Source organism: Patella vulgata, chromosome 8, assembly GCF_932274485.2.
Source record: "Patella vulgata chromosome 8, xgPatVulg1.2, whole genome shotgun sequence".
Classification (NCBI taxonomy): domain Eukaryota; kingdom Metazoa; phylum Mollusca; class Gastropoda; family Patellidae; genus Patella; species Patella vulgata.
Window position 1 is genome coordinate 3,341,232 of NC_065886.2, and position 27,866 is coordinate 3,369,097.

The 27,866-nt window shown below is 39.4% G+C and overlaps 1 protein-coding gene across 2 annotated transcripts; it reads left to right on the plus strand.

Moving 5' to 3' along the window:
- The first annotated feature begins 29 nt into the window (after nucleotides 1-29).
- LOC126830166 (equilibrative nucleoside transporter 4) lies at nucleotides 30-27,863 on the plus strand. Of its 2 annotated transcripts, none has more exons than XM_050560461.2 (8): nucleotides 30-124; nucleotides 19,778-20,276; nucleotides 21,050-21,124; nucleotides 23,653-23,900; nucleotides 24,088-24,298; nucleotides 24,907-25,094; nucleotides 25,668-25,908; nucleotides 26,725-27,863. In XM_050560461.2, exons 2-8 carry the CDS (start codon nucleotides 19,832-19,834, stop codon nucleotides 26,883-26,885), a joined length of 1,569 nt encoding a protein of 522 aa, XP_050416418.1. In that variant the 5' UTR covers nucleotides 30-124; nucleotides 19,778-19,831; the 3' UTR covers nucleotides 26,886-27,863. The 2 variants fall into 2 exon arrangements, with proteins under 2 accessions (XP_050416418.1, XP_050416419.1); XM_050560462.2 differs by having other exon boundaries at nucleotides 23,653-23,891.
- The last annotated feature ends 3 nt before the right edge of the window (nucleotides 27,864-27,866 follow it).

Consider the following 27,866-nt stretch of genomic DNA (forward strand, 5'->3'; position numbering starts at 1 on the left):
TCGTGTGTATTTATTAGTAAAGGATTGTGTACACGGACTAACCAGATGTTAGCAGGGGTAAATGAGCTGTTATGTAGATGAGCAATAGAGATCTCTAGTTAGAGTAAGAAACATGCACACAACGGTATGTAAACAAATACTTTCACATATTATATTGGTATAACAAAATGGGTACAGGGGTTTGCCCGGATTTCTGTGCGGCATTGTGTCGCCAATTTTGGGGACGTCATCATTGTCTTGGAGAATTATATAAGGAATAGTTCATTATATATCATGTTGATCGGCCGAAAGTCTCCATAGAGCGGAGGGTGGGATTGAAGGTTCGCTGAAGGTCTCCATAGGGCGGGTGTGGATGTCAAATATTTGGGATCGTAGGTTCGCTGATGTCTCCATAGGGCGAGTGTGGGTGTCAAATATTTAGGATAGCAGGTTCGCTGAAGTCTCCACTGAGCGGGTGTATAAATTGTTTGGGGTCCTAGGGTCGTCGAACGTCACTAAATAGCGGGGGTATCAACAAAAATTTTGAGGAGGGGTGGGGGGTCAAATGTTTGGCTTTAAGCAAAGAAGTGTGTGTCATAGGTTTGAAAGTTGCTGTTTCACATCCTGGCATTGGTGTCTTGTATTGTCTTTGTCCATTGCCTACGTTTTGTTTGAACTTGTTTTGGAGGGGTCTTGGTATTACGAATTACTTTTCTATTTCCTAAGATTTAGGAGTAGGACTGACAGTTACTTAAAATATTTTGATTGTCTCTAATCGTAAATGTATAAAAACAACATTGATCGTAATTTGTGTTTCCGGCGTGATTCCCCCTTGTCAGTGATGCAAAGACAACTGTCTAGTCGTTCGGATGGGACGAAAAACCGAGGTCCCGTGTACACATTGGCGTGCACGTAAAAGATCCCTTGACAGTTGGAATTCGATATGAGATATGAGAGTAGGCCGTAGTGCCGCTGTCCGGGCAAAATTTCCCTCATAGCACACTGTATGCCCGTCTTCATTAGCCCAGTTCGGAGCAGAACAGTAGGACGTTAAACTCCATTTCATTATTTCATTTCATTTCGTTATTTGTGTGTTGTAGACTACATCTAATATTTCAGTAATATTGTTTTTTGGTAAGAGTATTGTATATGTTCTGAAAATCAAATCTACATTTGTCAGTTAGTGTGGGAGCCGCGGTTGTTCAGTGAGTAAGGTCCCAAATCAGTAACCAGTAAGTCCCTTATTCGATCCCTGTTTTGCCCAAGTATGTTCTAAGAGATTTTCCAGCCTGGTTTCCCCTTTTAGGGGTGCAGTAGTTGTTGGGATGGGTCAAAAACACGAGGTCTCCTGTTCAGGGAGGATGGCTTTCATGGAACAACGTCTAGTCGTTGGAATGGGACGAAAAACTGAAGTCCCGTGTGCAGGAAGGATGGGTTTCACGGAACAGCGTCTAGTCGTTGGGATGGGACGAAAAATCGAGGTCCCCTGTTAACGATAGGCGGCTTTCATGGAACAGCTTATAGTCGTTCGGATGGTACTAAAAACCGAGGTCCCGTGTGAACGATAGGCGGCTTTCTTGGAACAGGGTCTTGTTTGGATGGGACTAAAACCCGAGGTCCATTTTATAAGTTTGAACTCGATGAAGAGAAGGTAGCAACATCACTGCCCGGGTCGACATATTGCTCACAGCACACTGCATGATGTAATCCAACCTTCATTCAACCAGTTGGTGTAGAACGGTAGGATGTTAAACCCCATTTTATTTTACTTCTAATATTGTGTCTTAAAAGTGTCAGCTGTTAAATATTAACGGTACAAATTTACTTCAATCACAAGACCGGTTCTATCTAATTTACAAATCTCAGAATAAACCAATTCACCGAAATGAATTAAATCGATACCTTCATTTAACAACCAAATTTTTAAAAAAAAGTCTTAATCATTCGGTTGGAATCTTGACTAAGAAAGCCATACGAAACTTACGATGCCTGTCTAGTTCCGCTTGAGAGCAGACAGGAAGCTAATTGACCGACATTCCAAATCCTTAAACATACATTATGACGTCACATTAATAATGACGTCATTGTATTAATTATATTAAACATACATTATGCAAGAGCTAAATCTGCCTATTGCAGTTATTTCTTTCAACCTGAAATGTTTTCTAAATTATTAATTAGACATTAATTAAGTTATCCAGACCATAATCAATTCTAGATGGCATCGCTAGCCTACGATGTTTATTGGATTATGTTCCGATTTGCTGTTCGACTTCAATTCATAATTAAATCATGAAATGGTTAATCGAGACTATGATTTCATCCTGCATACTTTAGTAATGATGATCGAGGCTAGGCCGAAAATTCAATCGCTAAAATCTCGGTTCATAGTGGATCAATTTGACAGAAATTTTCAGCAAATTCCCATTACATTATCTAGTTTTTAACTATTATAGTGAGAACTACCAGCTCTTTATCTAATCTCCTATAATATATCTTTAATCCACGATTTGAGTCGAAATACTAATTATATTTCGAAAATGTTGAGGAGTATTAAATCTACTTCCATTAATAAAATTAAACATTTGTGTAAAAGATGTTAACGGATCAGAACAATCCATTACAAAACAGTATACGAATTGTTTAATATGGGGGCCATTACAAAACAGTAATAATTGTTTAAAATGTGGTTTAACATCCACTCGACACAAACTAGGTCATTTCGGGACTAACACATGGTTCAATTTTATTTCAATAATTCGCTTGCGCGTAGGGGTCTTTAGCAGTGGGAGGAAACCGGAGGACCCGGAGAAAACCCAGGAGGTTGGACAGGCGACCTTACTCCTTGTCACGTACAACCGGGGAATCGAAAACCCGCTGGTTGACTCAATGACAGACCGTATGATACATCCAGAATGTAACAGAGCTTATCCATGAACTGGACTGAAGAAATTAATTAATGTCTTAGTTTTATTGTTACGTTGTCCCGGAGAATAAATAATAAATATATGTTCTTATATATGATTTATTGTCTTGTTGTGACTAGGATACGATGTTTATATGATTTAATTATCCAGTCAAATCGATATATCCTGTATTTCTTCTATTGATCAGCCAGTAATGGATGCTCACTGTCCTCCATTCCTTCTTATTACCGTGATATTAATTACCGTGCTTTTAATTTTCCACTTCAATTTGTTAAATTGGACATGTATATCCCATTTGGTTTAGTAGATTGGCCATGCACCTTTCATATAACCATACTACTGCACCTCGGGCTCCAAATTAAATTCATCTACTAATACCATAACAAGACGATGGCTCCTTAATAAGCTGTCAGTTGAATTGACATCGAGTGGTGTAGCCTGGTAATTGCAATGGCGGTGGCGAGGGTTCGGTCCAGCGTTTAAATAAATCGCACCAGATATAAAGTACTTGGCTAGTCAGTATAAAAGACCATTCGATTAAAAGACTTTATTCTGGAACTACACAGCTATCTGTTCGAAGGTAAACAAACGGTCAATTTTACTTGGATGGACCACCAGCTTTGAAACTGACAGCGGGTTTACCTGACAAGAAGTAGGGTCGCCCCTCCTCGCGGGTTTTCTCCGGGTCCCCCGGTTTCCTCCCACTACTATAGACCCCTACGCGCAAGCGAATTATTGGAATAAAATTGAACCTTATCGTAGTACCGAAATGACTTGATTTGTGTCGAGTGGACGTTAAACCCCATTTCTCCTATATATTTTGAAACTGACAGCCGGGGTAGAGTCTGGTTGAAGGCTTCAACCAGACTCTATGAAGCAGTCTAATTGTCGCGTTTATCAGGTTTTACATTACACAATAAAAGGTCTAAACTATCTAACCTCGTGGAACAGTTCTGGGAAGTATATCTATATTGGACAAATAACGAAGATTATATCAAATATCTCTACTCCATTGTTGATATCGATCAACGACTTACAGGAGATCGATCAATTTATAAAACCAGTGTTTATTGCACGTGTCTAGTGTAGGATGGCTTGTCTAACCCCGTGGGTTTTCTCTGGTTCCTCCGGTTCCCTCCCACTGCTAAAAGGTCGCTACTCACAAACAAGCGAATTATTTAAAAACATTGTATCATATGTTAGTCCCGAAATTAATACCCGTCTCTCTCTCTTTTTCTCTCTCTCTGACATAATATTTGTTTTAACCCTCATCTATCAATTCTATAAACAGTGTGGGAGTTCAAGGTCAGTTTATGTATTGATTATTGATTGATCAGAACTTGGAATAACAGACAACCGGAAATGATGCATACTAATGGCGGTCTGTGTCATAGCGACTGTACAGCTTACCAATTAGATCATGGTCATGCGGTGGAGTCATTCAGCTTGGTTCGCTTTGATATTCTTTTTATTCCTCTCCGTTCCCAGTGTAACGTGAGGCATTCACGGCACATTTCCATTATGACCCACACTGCTTGTTTTACTTCGGACGTCCACGCTTTCGGTGTGATGCTTAACGTGTAATGATTCTTGGATGTGGATGGGTTTTCTGGTTTATTCTTTCCCCACTTTAACTGGTTGTAAATCCGATCTGGACATGAACCATTTCAACAACTAGAACTTAGTCGTCTATACACATTTCCTTGTAGTTGACGGGATCATACAATTTTACATGGGGCGACGGGGGTATCTTTAGCGGTCGTGTAGCATAAGGCACAGTTCGGCAACCAAATCAAATATGTCATACGACGCAGTTCAATGAGTCGCTTGTTAGATCTGGAAAGCTTAACTGTTAAAAACTCCCCACATCCAACGCGTGATCGTCTAGTATTGAATCTAGTTATAGGTGTAATTTCTCTTCTTATGGCTCACGTTGTGTATATATTTTTATCTCCGCTGCTAAGACGTATCTTTAAATGTCACTCTCACATCCCACGTTTTCAGTCTCAAAATATTGTATGATTAGATTAACAAACAAGATAACAGGAACAATAGTACGGTTTCTACAGTTTTATATCAAGCTGGATACATAGTTACAAGCATAGATCAAAATAAAGTCATGTGACAGTATTAGTTCTTTTATCAGGTTCGGATGACAAGACTAGTTTCAGCTTCTATTAATACTTTTATTCTGCTTCTAACATATTATGTACAAACATCGTAATGTTAAAGACACCCAGGACTAAATTACATTAGTTGGCCGTTGTCCGGTCTTAACTCCAAACCTGCCTGGCCTGGAGTTAACTACCAGACGTCGCCTAGCCTCCGCCTGCTCTCATGCCCTGCCTGGACCTCCCTCGTATCCATTAGGTACCTTGATCTAGGCACCCGCCTAGCATGGCCTCCTGGACCCGCCTGAAGATTCGTTTCTGTTCTGAGTTTATAAACGTATTCGAGACAAAGGAGCTCATTAGACACCTGTCTAATGTATCAAGCATCATATGAAGGTTTAACATTCAATATAGTTTATCAGACAAAGAAAGTTAGATAAGACATGCCAACAACAAGTTATAGTTACGCAATGACATAAGGAATACTACCAAGATCTCCAGCCGGGTATTGATAGCGACAGGTTTATGTTACAATCACTAATACGTATTTTAATATGGCAGGACGCCTCTATGACATAAGTCATTATGTTATATACCTCTCTTTGTTTGAATAAAGTTATGAATTATATGAAATAACTTTTAAAGACTATTACAAAATTAGATACCTATGGAGTCGATAATTACTACTCTTATAAAGATATAAACAACAATAATAATAATGAAAAAATATATAAAAACAAACAACACTCGTAAAATGTCGTATACAAAAATGTCTATAAACAAAAAGAAAAGGTAAATGAAACACACACGAATTTAAAAGTTATATATACATGTAAAATGTCATAATATCCAAAAATGAAAAGGTCAATGAAAAACACACGAACTTGAAAGTTATATACACACAATCGGTCACACACGCGAGTCAATGAAAAAAAAAACAAACGAGATCCTGGAATCACAAACACAGACTACTCTTATTATTCACATAAATGGTGGAATCGCGAACACAAACTACTGTAATTATCTTCTTAGACCGCTACTGCACTGTCGTAGCCAACTGTAGGGGTGGGGTACATATGATGCCCTTCCTCGTTCCAGTAATGACATGTGCATATGAAGAGTATTAACTGCCACCCGTGCCGAAGTTTTATCATCTGCTTATCATATATATCATGGAGTGAACTTAATTAATAGTTAATCAAATTAGCAAGTGGAACAGATTTGACTTTAGATATCGATCTAACGATATTTACAGTATTATTTACATGGATACAATTGAAATTAGGGAGTCATATTGTTTTATCTCAAGAATAATGAATGATCTGAACACATTTAACCAATCTTAAATAAGATATTTTTGAAAGAACTAACGGTTTATCTCTATAATTTTTAAACACAACACAAAATAAGACGATACGTTCGCTCTTAAATCCGAGCACAACCCTCCTGGGGTTAAACCACTTAACATAAACTTCTCCCGTTACATATCGGGGCATTTCCCAATAAAACTTTGGGGTATTACAAATAAAACTCTCTACCGTAAATATCGGGTCTCCCGTAAACCTCGGGGCATAAATATATATAGACAAAATAACAACAACAAAAAATTATAAGAGATAAAACCGTTAATACCGTGTGATTAAAGAGCTATATCTCTCAATTAGGATACGCTTAACTCTATTCCAGATAATTAAACAATCATAAAACATTTCACTTCGCAGTTATTAGCCTGATAATACTTAGCTACTACTAAATTTAAAAGCCAAAATATGTGTTCAAAACAACCAATGATAATTCATAATCTTTTAAAAACAACATGACGCATTTTAAAACAAATAATATATATACAATTTTGTTTTAGCCATTTTCCTGTTCCACTACTAGCTTGAAAGGCAATATATTAAATTTAGTAACTACACCATGATATTTAATGACTCGTGATGATAAACTGCAGATTTCCAGTTAAATTATAATACATAGCACTAATGTCATTTTATGAACCGTCGCCATGGTAGGATTTAGAAAAAGAATTACCTGTGAATACTAAAATCTGTGGCCTGTGGTCGTCTAGTGGTATAAGACTTCAAGCGTTGTCCTGGTCACGGCACCAATTAATATGTGACAGTATTGGTTCTTAAATCGGGTTCTTTGATGACAACACTGGTATATACATCTAATAATAGTTTTATTCTGCTTCTTACAATATTAGGTACAAACATCGTGATTTAAACGACCGTAGAACTAACTATATGGAAGGAGTCATGACTTAATTAGCTTGGCTTAGCATGAGTGTGCTAACTCCAGAAGCTGTCGTCTCGTACCGTCTCGTGCCAAGGCGCCCATGGCCTTAGCTCAGTCCTGGCCGGACCTCTCTCCTAGCCCTGCCTGGACCTCAATAGTATCCATTAGGTACCTTCATCTAGGCGCCCGCCTAGCACGGCCTCCTGGACCCGCCTGAAGATTCGTTTCTGTTCTGAGTTTATAAACGTATTCGAGACAAAGGAGCTCATTAGACACCTGTCTAATGTATCAAGCATCATATGAAGGTTTAACATTCAATATAGTTTATCAGACAAAGAAAGTTAGATAAGACATGCCAACAACAAGTTATAGTTACGCAATGACATAAGGAATACTACCAAGATCTCCAGCCGGGTATTGATAGCGACAGGTTTATGTTACAATCACTAATACGTATTTTAATATGGCAGGACGCCTCTATGACATAAGTCATTATGTTATAGTCATTCTCTCTATCTCTCAATCCAGATGTTGCCACTTAAACCCCAACGGTCTCTCCTAACGAATTCCTACATGGTGTTTGCTCTCTCAAATCTACATGCAAACAATCTACATGGTGCTTGCTCTCTTAAATCTACATGGTGTCTAAAATCGCGCACATCTCGGTTGTTTTTTTGTGACTTGACTTTTGCTATTTATTACCTAATTGGTCAAATATTACGTAATTAATTATGCTGATTGGTTACTAAGCCTAATGACCACATGACTAAACCAAATATGGAATGGAATATTCCTCATATGAGTGAATAGACAATAGAATTTATCATTGGTCTTAGACCCCAATGTCCTGTTATTGTCACAGTATTTCTTAAACAATTTAATTTGCGTTGTAAAATAAACTCATACCATAGCTGATATTTTGACAATGGAGAAGACAAATAAAACTTTCGAATTTATCATATTATAAATCATATCATTACCAAGTATTCGCCTAATGCAATGTCGCATAAATTGCCAAATGTTTGTTGCATATTCTGTATATATTTACCTACTATTCACATACCTGTATCATATTCTGTATATATTTGCCTACTATTCACATACCTGTATTTTTTGCTTGATAAAGATGAGAGTATCCTCGTCGAAACGTCGCTTAGTATTAAACTCAGTAATTGTGTATCTATAAAATTGTACCTTGTGTTAATATGGTAAATTACTCAATGCCAATCAAAGAAGTTAGTATTACAGTCTTTACAAAATCATCTCAAACAATGTCATCTAAAACAATGTCATCTACAACAGCAATATCTACAACAATGTCTACAATACATCATCATCTACAACAGCAACATCTACAACATCCTCTACAGCATCATCCACAACAATGTCATATACAACAACAACATCATCTGCAACAAAATCTAATCTGCAACAAAATCTAATCATCTAAACATTCATCATCTACAACATCATCTAATCTACAAGATCATCATCAACAACATCAATTAATCTACAACAGTAACATCATCTACAGCAACATCATCATCTACAACAAGATCATCTACAGAATCATCTTATCTACAACAGCAACATCATCTACAACAACATCATCATCTGCAGCAACATTATCTGCATTTCCCAATCTTCTAGCTTTCGTGTTCGCATCCACTGGATTTCTCTAGGAACGAACTTCCGTTGTTGTTTTCATGACCACAAAATGCATTACTAACTTGTCTTAGATCATTCTCTATGGGTTGGTGGTGCGGTGTCATTAAACACCATTCATTGATTCCACTGTCTACGGTACAAGACTGTGATATATCTGTGTTACTGATCATCTGGCAGGTTGGTTTATCAGGAGATTCCTGGTTCGATCCCGGTGTTGGCCGAGGCAGTTCGTTGGGATCCCCTGTCAGTTGGAAATCAACATAAAATTAGGTCGTAGCACCACTCTCTGGGCAAAATTTCATGCCTAGCAGACTCTATAGTAAAAACCAGTCTTCATTTGTCCAATTGATTCAGAAACAAGTATGATCGTACTATGGACCGGGAACTGACCAAGGTGTTGGATGAAATTCAAAATTCTAATTCACCAAATCGGTGCAGAATTGTTCAAAGAAGAAGCATGGCAGTTTTCATGTCGATCGGACTTTAATTGACGGCGTTTTCGAAGAGCGTCACCCCAACAAGAACAACAAGAATAAGGACAAGGTCGGTTAGCGACCGGTTCCTGGTCCAAAAAAGAAAGTTAAGTCTCCTTTCATGTCATTTGACTGTACCATTGTATTACATGTAATATCCGGCTTCGTGTTATTGTTACATCTATAAATGATCTTTAACTAGATATAACTCATGTCGGTGTAAATCAGCTGTCAGAATGATTGACAGTTACCGGAAATTGAACTCTGTGATCGTCCCCTCTCTAACCTGCTGAAGCCAATAAAATATTAATGATCCTTTATTAACAAGTCGTTCTTATCGAGAAATGTTTGATGACAAATCTTATTGTCTCAGGTTACAAATTATATAACAAATCTTTAAAGAATGGTATTCCACTTCATCTGAACAGTTGCCTGTCCAACCTCCTGGTTTCTCACCAGGTCCCCCCCCCCCCCCGAATGCTGAATACCCCTATGAGCAAGCGAATGGTCTACATTGAACCATATGTCCGTCTCTCTCTTTCTCTCTCTCTCTCTCTTCAGAACAGTTTGGCGGATTTTAATCAAACGATGTTGCGTGGGCCTGCTTGTTCATATTATCTAAAATCAAGTCAGGGACAGGAGTTTTTTAATATGGATCTTTTGTACTTATCCTCATAAACTGCTTATATTTGGAGAAGGTTTGGATTCTTTTACATTCCTGTAATAGACCAGATTTAATGCCTTTGGTTCTACACCACACTAGTGTCGGATCGAATCAGCTTCCATATTCATTTGAATTATACTGAATTCGAAGTCAGTACAATTCTATTCGGCCATTTAGTTTAATGTGGTTGGGCTATGAATAGATCAAAACCCCACCCGCTCTCAACAATTTGTATAAACTTCGGCAGCTATATTTATCATTATCTCACAATAAAACACAACACAATTTATATGGAAAACAATCATTGGTTTATACACATATAGCACGACGTTTCGGCAAGTATTCTCTTACTGTTTTAAAGTACAAATGATCGATAAGAGAATACTTGCCGAAACGTCGTGCTATATGTGTATAAACCAGTGATTGTTTTCCATATAAATTGTGTTGTGTTTTTAACGTGTTCAAGCACTAAATGCCACTCAAGGCTCATTATCTCGTAGTTTGGATCATGGTATGAGTTGAACCTATGTTAAACTATCAGCGACATGCAATTAATGCAATTAAGAAGGCATCGATCTTTTGTGTATATTCCGGTACTAAGTATTCCGCCATGCTGTGAAATCCGGCTTATTGTAAAGAACCCGTACCATGTCGGGCGTGCCAGATAGCACTGTATATATTTTCCGGGGGGGGGGGGGGGTAAGCTTAACGATATACGACAATATATGACCCTCTCTCCTGCTGATAAAATTCCCGAACAATTAAACCCCTGTTTCTCTTCGGCGATCTTTACTGTTCTATGCCCGGACGGAACGATATTATCCACCAGATAATAAGACGAAATGAAAATGAAATGAAATGGGGGTTTAACGTCCTACTGTTCAGCTCCGACTGGGCTATTGAAGACGGACATGCGCCATACAGCGGCACTACGGCCTACTCGTATGTCGAATTTCAACTGCCAGGGGGTCTTTAGGTACACGACAATGTGTACACGGGACCTCGGTTTTTCGTCAACTATACGTTGTCCCTTGCCGGAAAATCTGGATGAACTTTATCGGTCAATGCAGGGATCGAACACGGAAACTCCAAGTTACCAAGCCAACGTCTTACCCACTTATCCACTGTGGCTCCTGATAGATAATAAGACAATATGAGTTGATGAATATAGAGGCTTGTCGTATTATCTCCATGATTCTGTCGACTAAATGTCAATCTTGTCTGACCTTCTCATCTAATTTACCTTCTTAAAATTATTTTACATGGAAATCGATAAATGTCTTCTCGTTGTAAATATCCTTCTGCAAGTCTAAAGTTCAGCAGCCATTTTGATTTAAAACGTTTCTGTTCCAAAGGTCTGGATGGAACTAGCGATACAATTATGACCCAACCTCGATCGTTATTACTACCGTTGTTACAATAACAAACAAAGTCTCGATTATTCAGTTTTTCGGTTAATTATCAACCGCCGTTGATGTAGCTTCGATTGAGCCAATATCCCAAAATAGATTTATTTCCGGCAAATAGAACTGACTATGACGTCATCACAGCCATCTTGGAACTGCGACACCATTTTAAAAGAAAGTCCGTCAATTGATACTCAATCGTCCAAGGAACAAGCAAACCAATGCTGAAATCGATCGTACATGAATTCACCTCCATGACCAACAACAACGCACCATCGACTTAAAAATTGACAGGCTTGTTCTTTGGATCGTTTGACTGGTTTCGATTTTTGATATGACGTTACAAGATGGCTGCGATGACGTCATAGTCGGTTCCTGGACCATGCACGTGTGACCTTGACATGGAAGGTAATCCAATACTGAAATTTTAATCAAAATCTTCGATATCGATGAGATCTGTTGTTGTCATGTAATCCATTGAAGAGGATTATTAACCAGATTTTGTTGATTGTTGCGAAGGATCCCCATTAACAGTTCGAGCTCCAAGGCCGAATAAACGTTGACCCGCCACTTGTCGAAATATTATGGCTATATAGACACACAGGACTAGGCGAGTGAATAGAGGCGAGTGTCTAGAGGTGTGTGGGGGGGGGGGGCTTGTCTTCATCAGCACACTCGGCACAGAAAAGTAGTACTTTAAACGCCACTTCATTTCATTCTCAGGTAGTCTGGACCCTCCACTGCTCGCAGACCCTCTGCTTAAATTCGTGGACAGGTCCCTGAGGACATGTATGAGTTTATTATCCTGAGATTTATATTATAAATATATAACAGCATGAGATATGAGCTGATATTATAATAAGTATAAAATATGTCGTCAACAAGTTGTTATATCAGATTTATAGGTCTGGTCGTCTTCACAATCGACTTAAGGAAATCGTCAATCTTTTATAGCATCACAACACGAAGAGTGAATTTAAACTAATGCTGTTAATTCTATATTTTATCCTCTCGTGATAAGATACGATCAATACTTCACTTCGATATCTAATCACATGTCGGATTGTGTTACTTTGAGTCAAGGACCCGCGGTGTTTCACAATCTGATTCAAATACAAATCTGTGGTTCCTTTGTTTTGTTATATACACTACACGAAGATCTGGTCTGTTGTACTGTGAGGTCGCGTTAGGGGTCATACGCGCGGCGTTTGAGCCTATGACGTCAGCCATTGATTAATCAATCAGCGCTGACGTTTCTAGGGGTTTACCCACAGTTCCGTGCAGAGCACTCCAAGAAGTCGCCGTGACAGACCGTTTCATTGGCTAATTCCTCACATCAACTAGAATGTCTGTTATATAACAACTCTTCCAGAACCTAGTGTTGTGAAGACAAGTAAACCGAAATTTTGAACTGTAAAAAACGAAACGAAATATGATCTGTGTTTTAATCAGATTGTGGCTCAGTGAGTCAGACACTTGACTCACTAACGTAGAGGTCACGTGTTTGATCCCGGTGTTGGTCCAGAAAGTTCACCGGGGTTTTCCGCTTGGTTCCCGCTTGTCAGTGGTGCAGTACAGGGGCATGGCAAGGGAAAACGTTTAGTCGTTCGGATATGAGGTCCCGTGCCGTTGTCAGTTTGAATTGGGTATAAAAGTAGGTCGTAGCGCCGCTGCCCGGGCAAGATTGTCTTCATAGCACGATGCATGGCATATTATCGTCTTAATTAGCCCTCTAGGAGCAGAACAGTACAAAGCCCATTTTATTTCATTTAATTTCCTTGGGTCATTAAAGGTGTCTAGATTCGTCCATTTTAAAGTACAATGAAAGGTCGGGCGCTTACATCTTTCCGTGACACGAACGAAGTTAAGGCAGGGATTTTGAAATGGGACCCGCCCTTCCTTTCGTCCAGCATTTCACATAGACCGTTCAAGGTATCTTTATGAAACTTTGTAGACACGTCGACCTATTATCATTAGTTGTGTTTATTGCTGATTTTGCTGTTGAACTAGGAATGAGCCTACAGCATTTCAGTCTTTTGAAAGGGTAGTGGTAGTTGAACTCCGCTATAAAGAGGTATCATAATTAGGAAATGAAATGAAATGGAGTTTAACGTCCTACTGTTCTGCTCCGAACTGGTCTTATGAAGACGGGCGTACGCCGGAAAATCTGGATGAACTTTCTCGGCCAATGCAGGGATCGAACACCCAACCTCCAGGCTAGCGAGCCAGCGTCTTACCCACTTAGCCACCATGACCCCCCCCACACACACACACACACACACACACACTCACACACACCCACATCCATCCACACACACACACACACACCGGTATCATAATTAGGATATCTGATACTATTTGCGATATATTTTATAACATAAATTTAATTGTCGATTACCAATAACACATATATTGTCTATTACTTTCAGTGTAATGGATAATGATAATTAATACATTGATATAAAATAAGAAAGTAATTATAATGATTATTGTAACGTAATTAATTACATTAGCAATGTAATGGCACCTGCCCTGATCGTGTCTTGATCCATATACCTCCCCCAGAACCATGGGCGTCACACATGGGGGGGTCCGGGGGGGTCCGACCCCCCCCCCCCCCCAATTGTTTTTCGGGGTTGGGGGGGTCTGAATATACTTGGACCCCACCAAAAAAATTTACATAGTAGACCCAAACTCCTATTTATTTACAACAATTATTAGGATTAGTTAAGATTCTATCTGTATAAAACCTGTACATATCCCAATATGGTTTACATTGCTAAAATAAAACACAGAGAGAATCATCCTGGAAACATGTGTGAAGTGAAAAGTAACTGTGTTCCATAAAATTGTGTCTAGTTAGCCTGTCATGAATCGCATGTAGTTCCCCAAAACATTATCGCCTAAACAAAATATTTATCGCCCGATCAGCCAGCACGTAACCATAATGCTTTTGCACGCGGTGTCGTGGTAAACAGCATGGCCACATGGTGTTTGTTTATATTTTTTAGGGGTTTTAAAAATGAGTTAGGGTTAGGGTTAGGGGTTAGGGTTGCGGACCCCCCCCCCCCCAATATATATTTCACGGCTACGCTTCTGCCAGAACACGTAGAATGTTTGTACGCGTACCAAGGGCGCGGAATGTTGATGTTTATATTTAATCTTTACAACATGTAATAAATAATAACGTCTTAATACGCATGTCAGAACAAGTTGTTTGTGTTGGAAATGAAAACAAGTAGATCGGGTCTCTCCCATCGATTGTAGTTAAAAGCCATTTGGCCCCCAGCTGAATAGAAATGACGAAAAGTCTCGAGTTCCTCGTTCATCAACGTACAGTAATTAGACCAAGTGAAACGCGACTAAGATTTATCGTCTTACAGATAATTATTGCCTTTTGGGGATCTAGTGACGTTTAATAGATCTAAGGAACTCTTTTATAATTCATTAACTGACTGGGTGATCAGATATTAGAACGTAGCCTCGAATGTTTTATGTTCATAATTAGGCGACTTTTAATCAACGCGGCGGGTTTTTCTTCTTTTTTTTTTCTTCTTTTTTTTTGTTATTAAAGGGACGACGATGAGACTTGCCATTAAGAGAGAGAGAGAGAGAGAGAGAGAGAGAGAAAGAGAGAGAGAGAGAGAGTATATCTTATCTCTAGCAGTGGAATGAAACCGGAGTCCCGAGAAAACCCGCCAAGTAAAGCAGGGGACAATACTCCTTGTCGCGTACAAGCCTGGGGTGGAACCCACGACAGTTGGTGTAATAACCGGGTTTTCCAGTACCCATATAATATCCATATTATTACATTTGCTAATAAAAATTACAATATAGCAGTTTCCTTATGTGGTATTTCAAATTACTGTTCTTTCTGGAGAGCGTTCTATTTCAATCTTAGCTGTCAGGGAGTAGGGGCCTGGGAGGAGCCAGAGAGGGGGGGGGGGAGGGACCAGGGTTACCCTACTTCTATTCTCGCATGACCGACTAACGGGGTACATAGCCCAAGCCCAATTTAACAATACACGTTAATCATAGTTGCATCAAAAAAAACATTTCGGACGAAGACAACATCTTTGTACATTTTGCGCCTCGGTTTGCTGCACACGAATGCCTACTTAATACGTTTCAACACATCACCACCAAACACTTGATCAGATCAACAAGTCTTCACAAAAACATTTTTCATATATTATGGCTCGATTTATATATAAATAGACTTACTAAGTCACGATTATTTTGTATTAGGACAGTGTCAGGCCCTTACCTAGGTGGCGGGGTGGGGGGGATTTTAAAAAATTGCCGACCATAAAAAAAACCCTAGGGTCGGTCAAGTTTACAGCACCCCTCAGAATACTTCCCGGCCCCCTCGTTGCTCTGAGGTAGTTACGGATATTGTGACCTTTATCCCGTAGATTTTATACCTCTACTATATGAGCCACTGGGCCAAATGATTTAGAATTATATGTTCAGGGCGCCTGCACCCATAGAGTACACGATCTCGTGTACCGATTTTAACATATTCATTGTGTCTTAAATATTGTATATTATGTTCCTATAGTTTCACGACAAGATAACAACATCAATAATGATTGAAATGGACCAATATTGAAGTGTAATTCGTGATTTTAATTTCAAATATTATGGAAAATGAAAATGAAATGGGGTTTAACGTCCTACTGTTCTGCTCCGACTGGGTTAATGAAGACGGGCATACGTCATACAGTGTGCTATGAGGGAAATTTTGCCCGGACAGCGGCACTACGGCCTACTCTTATATCGAATTCCAACTGTCAAGGGATCTTTTACGTGCACAACAATATGTACACGGGACCTCGGTTTTTCGTCCCATCCGAACGACTAGACAGCTGTCATTGTCAGGCCCTCCGTCCTGCATCTCTGACAAGGGGAAACCACGCCGGAAAATCGGGATGAACTTTCTCGACCAATGCAGGGATCGAACACCCGACCTCCAGGCTACCGAGCCAGCGTCTTACCCACTTAGCCACGTGATCCCCCAAATATTATTGATAATATTGAGTTAGAGGTTTAACTCCTTTAACAAGTGAAATATAAGATAAGGTGTATAAGGGTATAGATGATATATTATATATAATTAAGATATTATTCATTGATAGTCTACATCCGTTAGTCTCAAGGGAAATAACCTGGTATTTTAATGAATAAATGAATATTATACACACTATTTTAACCTTCTTATAACTGTCTCACTTTGCGGCTCAAAGAGGTATAATTTCAGTCGACTAGAATCAAAGAAATCCGGTCCTTTAGCTTTAAAAACTTGAACTTATAAGTTTGGGGACCGAGCCTCATTTTTAGAACAATACTTGGTACTTGATGTAGTGCTTAGTGTTCAATTTGATACGCCACCCAGTGTATTGTATAATGTTCAATTTGATACGTCACCCAGTCTATTGCATAATGTTTTTTTTGATACGCCACCCAGTGTATTGTATAATGTCCAATTTGATACGTCACTCAGTGTATTGTACCCATTATAATGTTTCATTTGAATATTCATCTCCTTTACTCCATAAAACAGATAAAATTACTGTAAACCAAACTAACATGAAACCAAGAAATACATTTAACAAAGACGAGAAGAAAATATCTAGCATTAGTTTATTTCTCGGTAAGATTAAACAGTTGTGTGTATAAATCGTGCTACAGAATAGTCATTACATTGGCTTCAATGTGCCCTAAATAATGGAACTCGTTTCATATCACGAACTTCATCAACAGACAATGTTTTGCAGAATTTGTAGAAGTTGCATTGGTTACTAGAAAGTGAGAATGGTGAAATATTTACTACTGAAATGGGATTAAACATACCACTTTTCTGCATCAACTCTTGACAGTTGGATTTCAAAATAAAAGTAGGCCGTAGTGTCAATAGCACACGGTATGTCGTAGGAGCAGGACAGTGAGAGGTTAAACCCAATTTCATTCACGCCCTTGAAACGTCTCTTAAAGTACAAGAAATGAAATGAAATATGGTTTAATGCCCTGTTTTCTAGGTCATTTTGGGACTAATATATAGTTCAATTTTATCTCAGTAGCAGTGGGAGGAAACCGGAGAAAACAGAGAAAACCCATGAGGTTGGACTGGCGACCCTACTCCTTGTCATGTACAACCGGGGAATCGAAAACACGCCAGTTGACTCAATGACAGACTTTATGATACGGGGCGCACGTGTTAACCATTCGGCCATCCAACCTCCCTATTCTTATTAAGAAGAAAATCTTGTGAATAACAACTATGTCGTATCTGAATATGTTTATTAATTAGTTTAATTATCTCCTAATTAACAAGTATTTATAAATACGTCGTATGATAAAACCATCTGTAGACTTTGTCTAGAAATCAAAGACTTGGGGTGGACAGGTGTGATAAACGACGTCATTAATTGTATAAAGATTGTATTAACCCGTAACAGAAGCTTAGTTTTATATGACAGCTGTTGTTGGGTGTGTTTAGTTGAACTGAAGTGAAATCAAATGAAATGGGTTTTAACGTCCTACTGTTCTGCTCCAAACTGGGCTAATGAAGACGGGCATACGCCATACAGTGTGCTAAGAGGGAAATTTTGCCCGGGCAGCGGCACTATGGTCTGCTCTTATATCGAATTCCAGCTGTCAAGGATCTTTTACGTGCACGCCAATGTATACACGGGACCTCGAATTTTTGTCCCATCCGAACGACTAGACAGCTCTCTTTGTCAGACCATCCGTCCTACACCACTGACGAGGGGGAAACCACGTTGGAAAATCTGGATGAACGTTGTCGGCCAATGCAGGGATCGAACATACGAACACCAGGTTAGCGAGCCAGCGTCTTACCCACTTAGCCAACAGGCTAGCGAGCCAGCGTCTTGTGTGTACAGCTCCAGTAGGTTTACTGCTTTCCCATCCTCGCAAAACCAGTGACATATTATTGGTATGATCCCGTCTGTTTTCTGTTCGTGGTTTCGATTCCTCGGTTGTACGTGACAAGGAGTAGGATCGCCTGTCCAGCCTCGTAGATTTTCGCCGGGTCCTCCGGTTTCCTCCAGATGCTAAAGACCCCTACGCGCAAGCGAATTCTTGAAATAAAATTGAAACATATATTAGTTTCGAAATGACCTAGTTTGTGCCGTGTGGACGTTAAACCCCATTTCTCCCTGTCTCTCTGTTTTGTATATGTTTTGTGCGATTGGTACCGCGGTTGATTCAGTATATTCTAGTCGAATAATACAAACAGTCTGCTTGTTTGTTTTGAGGAGACCCAATCTGATTAAAACACGGATCCTATTTCGTTTCATTTTTATAGTTCAAAATTTCGTTTTACTTGTCTTTACTACACTAGTATCTGGACGAGTTGTTATCATTGACGTGTTCTGAATGATGTGAGGGATCAGCCAATGAAACGGTCTGTTACGGCGAGCTTTCGGCGTGTTTTGCACGGAACTAGTAACATCAATGCTGATTGGTTAGTCAAATGCCTGACATCATAGGGCCAAAAGCCACTCGTATGACCTCTGACGCGATTTATTGCACGACCTTGACAATTGTAGCATTTAAACTTTAAACTTTAAAATGTTTTCGGAGTGACACAGCATCGTAATTATACAGGGGGCGTTGGATGGCCGAATGATTAGCACGTGCGCGCTGTATCATAAAGCCTGTCATTGAGTCAACTGGTGGGTTTTCGAATCCTCGGTTGTACGTGACAAGGAGTAGGTGCCTGTCCAACCTCATGGGTTTTCTCCGGGTCCTCCGGATTCCGCCCACTGCTAAAGACCCCTACGCACAAGCGAATTATTGCAATAAAATTTCAAACCATATCTTAGTCCCGAAATGACTTAGTTTGTGTCGAGTGGACGTTAAACCCCATTTCTCTCTTTCTCGTAATTATACCTGTGTTGCGGACTTGTCTAGTGATACCGAGATTAGGTTGACGGTTGCAACAACCAAAATTTTTGAAAATCATTGATTGTGTTACTATATCATTTATGGGTACAACAAAATATTCGTTACCTATATGAATTTTTATAATGATCAGTGGTTAATGGGCGTGTCCAGGAATTTGAACAGTGCGGATCCAAGGTGGAGAGAACGTCAAGTTTGGCGTGGGGTTTGGGGGATTACCCGTGAAATTTGTGAGCTCTGAGATATTTAGGTGCATACATGTATAGGATTAAAGTGAAGTGAGCCCCCCCCCCACCTCTCTGGACACGCCTTGTGGTACCAGGTGTTCTAGAAGAAGTTATCACGTTTCTAATACATTTCTGTTTTATTTTATTTTCAGGATATGTCGATTAATCATTAAAAAGATCAAGAAAAACAAGGACAACATCTCAATATGGATGAAAATTTGACTCGAGGTTACTGTCAACTACAGTCGCCATCACGGTCATCACGGAGGACTAATCAGGATCGTCTAAACCCACCACGTGATCCATGTAGCTGTATTTACCTCGCTCTGGTTTTGGCGGGAGCAGGATTTCTATTGCCGTATAATAGTTTTATAACTGCTGTAGATTACTATGAGAATCGTTTTCCCAACAGCACGATCATCTTTGATATGAGTATGACGTATATTATCGTTGCTTTTATTAGTGTTTGTGTGAATAATGTTTTAGTGGAAGCGTTGACTATGCCAGTTAGAATAACATTTGGTTATCTGATATCGTTTGCTGTTTTACTTGCCATTGCCTTGTGTGACGTGTGGTATCAAGTCTTTACACAAGATGTCGCCTATAAAGTCACCTTATTGGCTGTAGCTGTGGTTGCTATAGGAGCAACAGGTAACTAGTCACTTCTATCTTTCAGTTTAGTATATGAATAGGCAGATAATAGGGCTTGGGCGGATTATGTCGTCACTCTGTCCGTCGGTCCGTCTCTCTACGGTCGGTTTGTGAACGCTACAGCGGCTACAGGCTTTGATGAATCATTTACAAATTTGGTGTGAAGCATTGTGGCAAGGAGACGACGACGACTATCGATATTCAGCAGCCTTCAATCTTTCGTACCAGAGTTATGTCCCTTATTCCTAAAACCCAGTGAACGTGATAGAGGCTACAATTTTAACAGTTTTTTGTTTCAAATCGTGTTACTCGATAGAGATCATATTTCTTGAAGGATCTTTTCCTCATCAAATTTTGTCAACATCAAAGTTTTCCTTTCGGATAAGCTGCTTTCAAGACATGGGCGTATTTCCGCGATTTTTAGGAGTCCTCTTTCTACGTGTTCGTTATTCATCAGTACAATGCAAATTGTTGGCTAGCAAATTGTCGAAGCCCATTCGGCCAAAAGGGGCCATAAAATACCTATTTAATCGGTTTAGAACATCTATTTTTTTTATAGGCTTTGCCATGTGTTGGTGGGGTGTGAGAGCATAGGCGTACGAGCCCGCCCCCCCCCCATTTTGGGCACCAACCACTACCGCCCCCGCCCCCCCCAGTCAAAAATTTCCCCGTACGCCTATGTGTCAGAGGGACAGAATTTGTCTTGCTCCAGCGATTCTCTCGGCGGCCATGTTGGCTAGTATTGATTATATATTTATTTGTAATATTTTCAGTTCAACAATCTAGTTTTTATGGTTTTACCAGCATGTTACCTGCTAGATATACTCAAGCTGTTATGACGGGAGAGAGTAAGTTGACTTTTAACTAAATGTCATAGTAAGCAGTCGCGTAACTAGTATTTGTGCCACCTCGGAGCGGTCCTTAAGTTTGTACCCCCTCCACAGAATACACACACATCAAACACCCTTTCCGATAGTAAACTGCAAGTGTGTCAATACACTTGAAACCCAAGATCCGCCCGTAACAAAATAAATGCCGGCAGAGGCTGAGCCACCCCCGCCCCTCCACAGCTACGCTACTGGTGATAAGGCCTTTTGGTGTAAAGTATACCAAGACGATTAAACAGAAATGATTCTGAATCAGTGTCAAACTGTACAACCCAGTTCATGATCGTCAATAATTATTGGTAGTTATTGGTAAAGAACCTTGACCGATTTACTTCATGATCTACAGTAGTAATAGTATATTCTAGTTCAATTTCTTTAGTAGAACTCTGACCACATCAAGCCATCACATCAATCATATTTATATTGATCTGGTAAATGACAGATCTGGGATGTTAATGATCTGTATTAGTATGCTAATTTATCGATCTCCGTGACCATTAAGTCATCATATTCATAATGACCGATTTTGTTCTACACGATTTGATTGGTTTAAAATGATCTCGTCTGGCTTTTGTACCCGTTTTAACATTAAATGATGTGATCCCAGCTCTAACCCTGAACCCGGAACTTCGTTGATTCGCCGTCTCGACTGATTTTTATTAGACCAGGTGGCGCTGAAGGTCAGAGGGCATTCTACACTTCAGACGTGAGTGAGTAAGACTTTGGCTCGCTATCTAGGAAATCTCGGGTTCGCTCCTGGCGTTGGCCAAGGAAGTTCGCGTATTTACCGGCGTGGTTCCCCCCTTGTCAGTGTTGCAGAACAGAATGCCTGACAATAGAGGTCTCGTGTACACACTGGCGTAGGAATTAGAAATAAGAGTAGGCCTTAGTGTTGATGCTGCCTTGCCAAATTTTCCCTAAAAGCACACTGCATGGCGTATGTTAGTCTTCATTAGCCCGCTCCAGTTTTTATTTCGTTCCAGTTTTTTTATTTGTTTGCCCTACACTACACGGAGATCTAACTGCATCCTTATTATTTCTGTCGTCTCTATGGAGACTAGCTTCAGCTATACTATGATTGGTCAAAACAGGCCCAGGTCAAAGTATCTTTTCACGGACTAGATACGAGGTAAGGTCCGAGCAGGTCAACTAAGCATTAACTTATAATAAAGATGTATTTTAGTTCTTACTGTAATAATGAAAACCAAAAATCGGAAGTATAGTATAAAATTAATTAGACACCGTTGCTATTGTCTATTTTCGGACCAGTAGCGAGGATCAGGCCTGTTGGGAGTATAAGGCCTGTTGTTGGAGATCAGGCCTGTTGGGGGGGGGGGGTCAGACCGGTTGGGGAAATATTATGCCGGTTAGGGAGAAATAAGGTCGGTTAGGGAGATATTAGCCGGTTAAGGAGAGGTCATGTCCATCGGGAATTCTAAGTTCATGTTTTGTCCAACCGACTTCCAGAACCAACATGAAAATAGCTTCTCCCGACCAGCTTAACTACCAATAAAACATACTTATGGTAAACATTTATTTCGGCGACGTTTTGAAGAGAATGCTCTCGGTGTAATACAACATGTGAGGCAACTATATCGAAAAATAAATAAGTATGTGGAAGCCACGGTGGGTCAGTGAGTAAGACGTTGGCTCGATCCCTGCGTTGGCGAAAGTTCATCGGTATTTTACGGCGTGGTTCCTCCTTGTCAGTGGTGCAGGAAAGGGGGCAACGTAAAGTCCTTCGGATTGGACAAAAAACGAGGTCCCGTGTATACACTGGTATGCGCGTGAAAGACCCCTTTGCAGTTGGAATTCGATATATGATTAGGCCATAGTGCCGCTGTCCGGGCACAATTTCCTAATAGCACACTGTATGGCGTATGCCCGTCTTCATTATCCCAGTCGGAGAAGAACAGTAGGACGTTAAACCCCATTTCATTTCTTTTCCATATGTGTTGCTATTATATGTGTTATAATGTAGAGTCCAGTCGACAGGCCTGAAAATAAAATCTCCCGACTGACTTCACTACCAGCTGTTGAAATTATACGTACGTGTAGAAACATTTTACATATAAGAAATGAAATGAAATGAAATGGGGTTTTTAACGTCATACTGTTCTGCTCCGAACTGGCCTAATCAAGACCGGCATACGCCATACAGTGTGCTATGAGGGAAATTTAGCCCGGACAGCGGCGATATGGCCTACTCTTATATGGAATTCCAAATGTCAAAGGATCTTTTACGTGCACGCCAATGTGTACATGGGACCTCGGTTTTTCGTCTCAATAGAACGACTAGACATCTGTCCTTATCAGGCCCTCCGTCCTGCATCACTAACAAGGGGGAACCACGCCGGAAAATCTGAATGAACTTTCTCGGCCAATGCAGGGATCGAACACCCGACCTCCAGGCTAGCGAGCCAGCGTCTTACCCACTTAGCCACCGTGACCCCCTTTACATATAAGAGATTTGTGTAATAATATTACAGGTGCTGCTGGTTTGATTATATCTATCAACCGGATAATAACCAAAGCTCTACTCAATGATCAACGAATCAACACCATCATCTTCTTCATCATCTCTATATCCATACTCTGGGTTTGTTTCATCGTGTTTCACATCATCAGAAGAACAGAGTTTGTCAGATTCTACGTCAGTCTGTGTGAGAATGCTGCTATAGCAGATGATCAAAGGGGGATAACTAAAGGAGGCGGTTGTACAGAAGAAGTAAGCTTAGTAAGATTATAAAACATCTTCAGCATGACCATATATAGGCACGACCTTGCCTGAAACCAGCAAGTTCTAATTTAATTGACATAGTTTTAATGCATGTTTAAATACTAAATGTATCCATACATTTAGTTGCTTCAGCTACAATCTGTCCTTGTTCTAAATGTTAGTCAATTTTGTTTTTGTTGTTCAGGTTGATTTTCAGGAACCGTCTTCCGGACAAAGATATGGCGTTTTGATTATACAGAGCCCGACTTCAGCAACGCCCCCTAGGACGTCCGATAGCACGACACCTAGTGGTAGTGACGTTACAGTTAGAGATATCACCAGGTGTAATGAAGAACAGGTCATGTTTCAAGGTCAAAGTTACAAGGAACACGTGCCAAAAGTTTCAAGTATTAAAAGTAAGAAAATAATTTAGACCCATTATTGTAAGGCTCTCGGGTCGACGACATGACAACATGTTCCCCTGACTTTCAGGGGCGGATACTTGTGATACTAAACCGTTTATGGCATTATTATTTCCTACAAACGAACTTGACGGATGATATAATTCAAAAATAACTTTTAATACATCATTTAAACGGGATTTTTCTCTCAATTTTTTCAAGGACATGGCGTCTCAACCCCTCCCCCGTCATCATGTAATAATTTAAAGATAAAATGGATAATCGAGCAATGGTACTTGACAATCGAAACTTCAAACACTCATAACTTTACCCAGAATAAAATAAATTGAATTAAATTTTCAATATATTCATTTTGTATTATCTATTTTGAAACTATTATAGCACGAACGACCAGCTCTTTATCTAAATCTTACATAATACCCTTTAAGAACGACCATCTCTTTATCTACATAATGTCCCTTTAAGAACGACCAACTCTTTATCCAAGTCTTACATAATACCCTTAAAGAACGGCCATCTCTTTATCTACATAATGCCCCTTTAAGAACGACCAATTTTGTATTCAAGCGTCTTTAACGTGTTTTATTTATTTATAATTACAGGAGGTTTAAGAATGCGATATGAAGTATCTAAGACGGTTTGGCCCTATATGTTATCTATAGGTCTGGCGTATTTTGTAACCCTATGTTTATTTCCTGGTATAGAATCAGAAGTAATAAGTTGTCATCTAGGCAGCTGGATGCCCATTATAATGATGGCCATATTTAATGCTTCGGATTTTATTGGTAAGGTGAGTACAGTGAAGTTCGTTTATAACGTTTATCAGGGGATTTGACGTTATAACTGTGTACCATTGCGTCAGCCAGACCAGTAAGTTACGTCTCAATTAATTTGATTTATTCTAAATACATGCGATTAAAAGTTATATTATAGCAATTTGCGTACTTGGATCAAGCAGCAGAGATATTTCTTTTGTATTCTGCTTGCAATAACGAAGTGTTACAATCATTGATCCTTATGAATTTTAGCTCGAATTATTTTGACTCAATCAGTAAGTGCAGGAGGACCGCACTACACACAAACAGGCTAGACACATACTACACAGACATTGTAAGCGATCAACAACAGATGTCAAATCAAGTAAATGGATCCGGGGGCTAGCCGTACGGACATGCTTCACTCAATATGAAAAAAATAAAACAACCTCACAATAAAACAACCTCACAATAAAACAACAATAAAACAACCTCACAATAAAACAACCTCACAATAAAACAGAACAAAATTAACCCAAAAGAGAAGAAAAAAGGGAGAAAAAAGAGAAAACAAATGCATTTACTTTTTTGGTTAATGTTTCTTGTAGATCTTTGCGTCCATTCCATATGATTGGCCAAGAGGACGTCTGCTAATGGCGACATTTTGTCGTATTATACTAGTACCATTACTAATGTTATGTGCCACACCACGTGACCATCCTATATTAACTGGAGAAGCCTGGCCTTTATTGTTATCATTGTTATTGGGACTGACTAATGGATACGTTGGAAGTGTTCCCATGATTCTAGCACCATCCAGGGTTCCTGATGAACAACGAGAACTTTGCGGTAAGTAATGTCGACCGCCGGTACATGTCAAAATTTGGGTTGTTGCAAGCTGTTCTAAAACGTACAACAATGGAACGGTGTTTCACGCCGCGTCAACACAATATTCGGCCTTTTTGAGACTAACATCTGAGCATGGGGGTGGGATTGAGCCCGGACAGTGGCTTTTCTAGCTACTCTGCGAATTCAAACTGTAGACCAATACCCCACGGCATGTGAGAAGCGGTCTTGTGAAATCTTCTAGGTTCTTCTCGGTCCACATCAGGTTTCGAATGTGGGTTTTTTATGCGTGGTTTACCCTTGTCAGTGGTGCAGGACGGAGGGCCTTTTCGAGACAGTGTCGAGTCGTTCAGATTAGACGAAAAATCGATGTCCCGTGTACACATTGACGTGCATATTATAGAACCCTTGCTAGTTTGACTTCGATTTAAGAGTAGGCCTGAGCGCCGCTGCCTAGGCTAAATTTCCCATATACCACAGTGTATATCACATGCCCGTCTTCATTGGAAAAGTAGGACATTAAACCCCATTACATTTTTCATCAATTCGAATTAAAGCACCTTTATTTAGGTGATAGGTAACTTGAATGCCTGTCAACGCATTTGTTATGCCCTCATAATACAGGAACTATAATATAATATTTATATATTATAGGAAATATAATATTCATATGTTATAGGAAATATAATATTTATATGTTATGGGAAATATAATGTTTATATGTTATAGGAAATATAATATTTATATGTTATAGGGAATATAATATTCATATGTTATAGGAAATATAATATTTATATGTTATATATTCATATATTGCAGGAAATATTATGACGATGTCCTACAGTTTAGGATTAACAACTGGATCCGGTGTGGCTTATCTATTGGATTATTGGTTGGGGCCACATCGTCGTTCAAGTCCCTGTGTTATAGATCTGACTCCTGCTCAACATTTAAACATAACATTTCCTACCGGATATTAAACTCAACTGGTCCCTGTGTTATAGTTCCTGTCGAATATCAAATTACTTAATTAGTCCCTGTGCAATATTCACTATCGAATGTCCAAATCCATAACTAGTCTTTGTGTTACATTCCGTACCGTATACAGGTCCCTGTGCTTTAAACCTAATAGATAATAAGCACAACTAGTCCCTAGATTTCTTATCAACCGCCACTCGAGATTATAGCTAATAGAACCCGCGTTTGTTCAAGACAATGAAGGCAATATAACATCTATTACATTAAACACACATTATGCAAGAGCTAAATCTGCCTATTGCAGGTCTTTATTTAGGTCTGAAATGTTCTATAAACTATTAATTAGACATCTATTAACAGGACAAGACCATAATCAACTCTGGATGACGATGACATCGGATATCTATTACGTAAACTGGATCGGTTCAGCCATTGATTTAATTTAAAAATGGAAAAGCCAGGCTAATGCACATATCTTGTCAAACCTTCAAAGGCTAATATCTTTGCTCGTAATGTCTAAATCTTATCTAATGTATCTTTAAATCAAATGTGGTAGCTCTAAAGCTACATGGAATCACATGAAATCAAATGTGATGGTAAAGCTGATAATACCCGAACTTAACCACATTAAATCAAATGTGACGGTAGAACTAGAGCTGCTAACACCCAAACTTAACCACATTAAATCAAATTTAATGGTAGATCTAGGCTGCTAACACCCGAACTTAACCAGCGGAGCCTTGTTTTAGTTTTCAAAGAGTAAAATTTCGAAAAGCAACACCTAATGTAGCTGCATGGTATAATTTATAAAGTATATCTGATATTTCTGTACATATTTGTAATCCATTATTGTGTATAATTTTCGTATTTTATTTAAGTTGTAAATATTTTCTGGCGTATATAAAACTAAAATAAATTGTAGATATTGGATTGTTGAATAGCGGTACTTTGTCCATCTTCAATAGAAGGCTTGATCTCGCTTT

Excerpts from the sequence above, each read along its gene's own strand:
- LOC126830166 (XM_050560461.2), top strand. The coding sequence starts at position 19,832 with ATGGATGAAAATTTGACTCGAGGTTACTGTCAACTACAGTCGCCATCA. Across the intron at positions 20,277-21,049 it reads GGTTGCTATAGGAGCAACAG|TTCAACAATCTAGTTTTTAT; the intron begins GTAACTAGTCAC and ends TAATATTTTCAG. Across the intron at positions 21,125-23,652 it reads AGCTGTTATGACGGGAGAGA|GTGCTGCTGGTTTGATTATA; the intron begins GTAAGTTGACTT and ends ATAATATTACAG.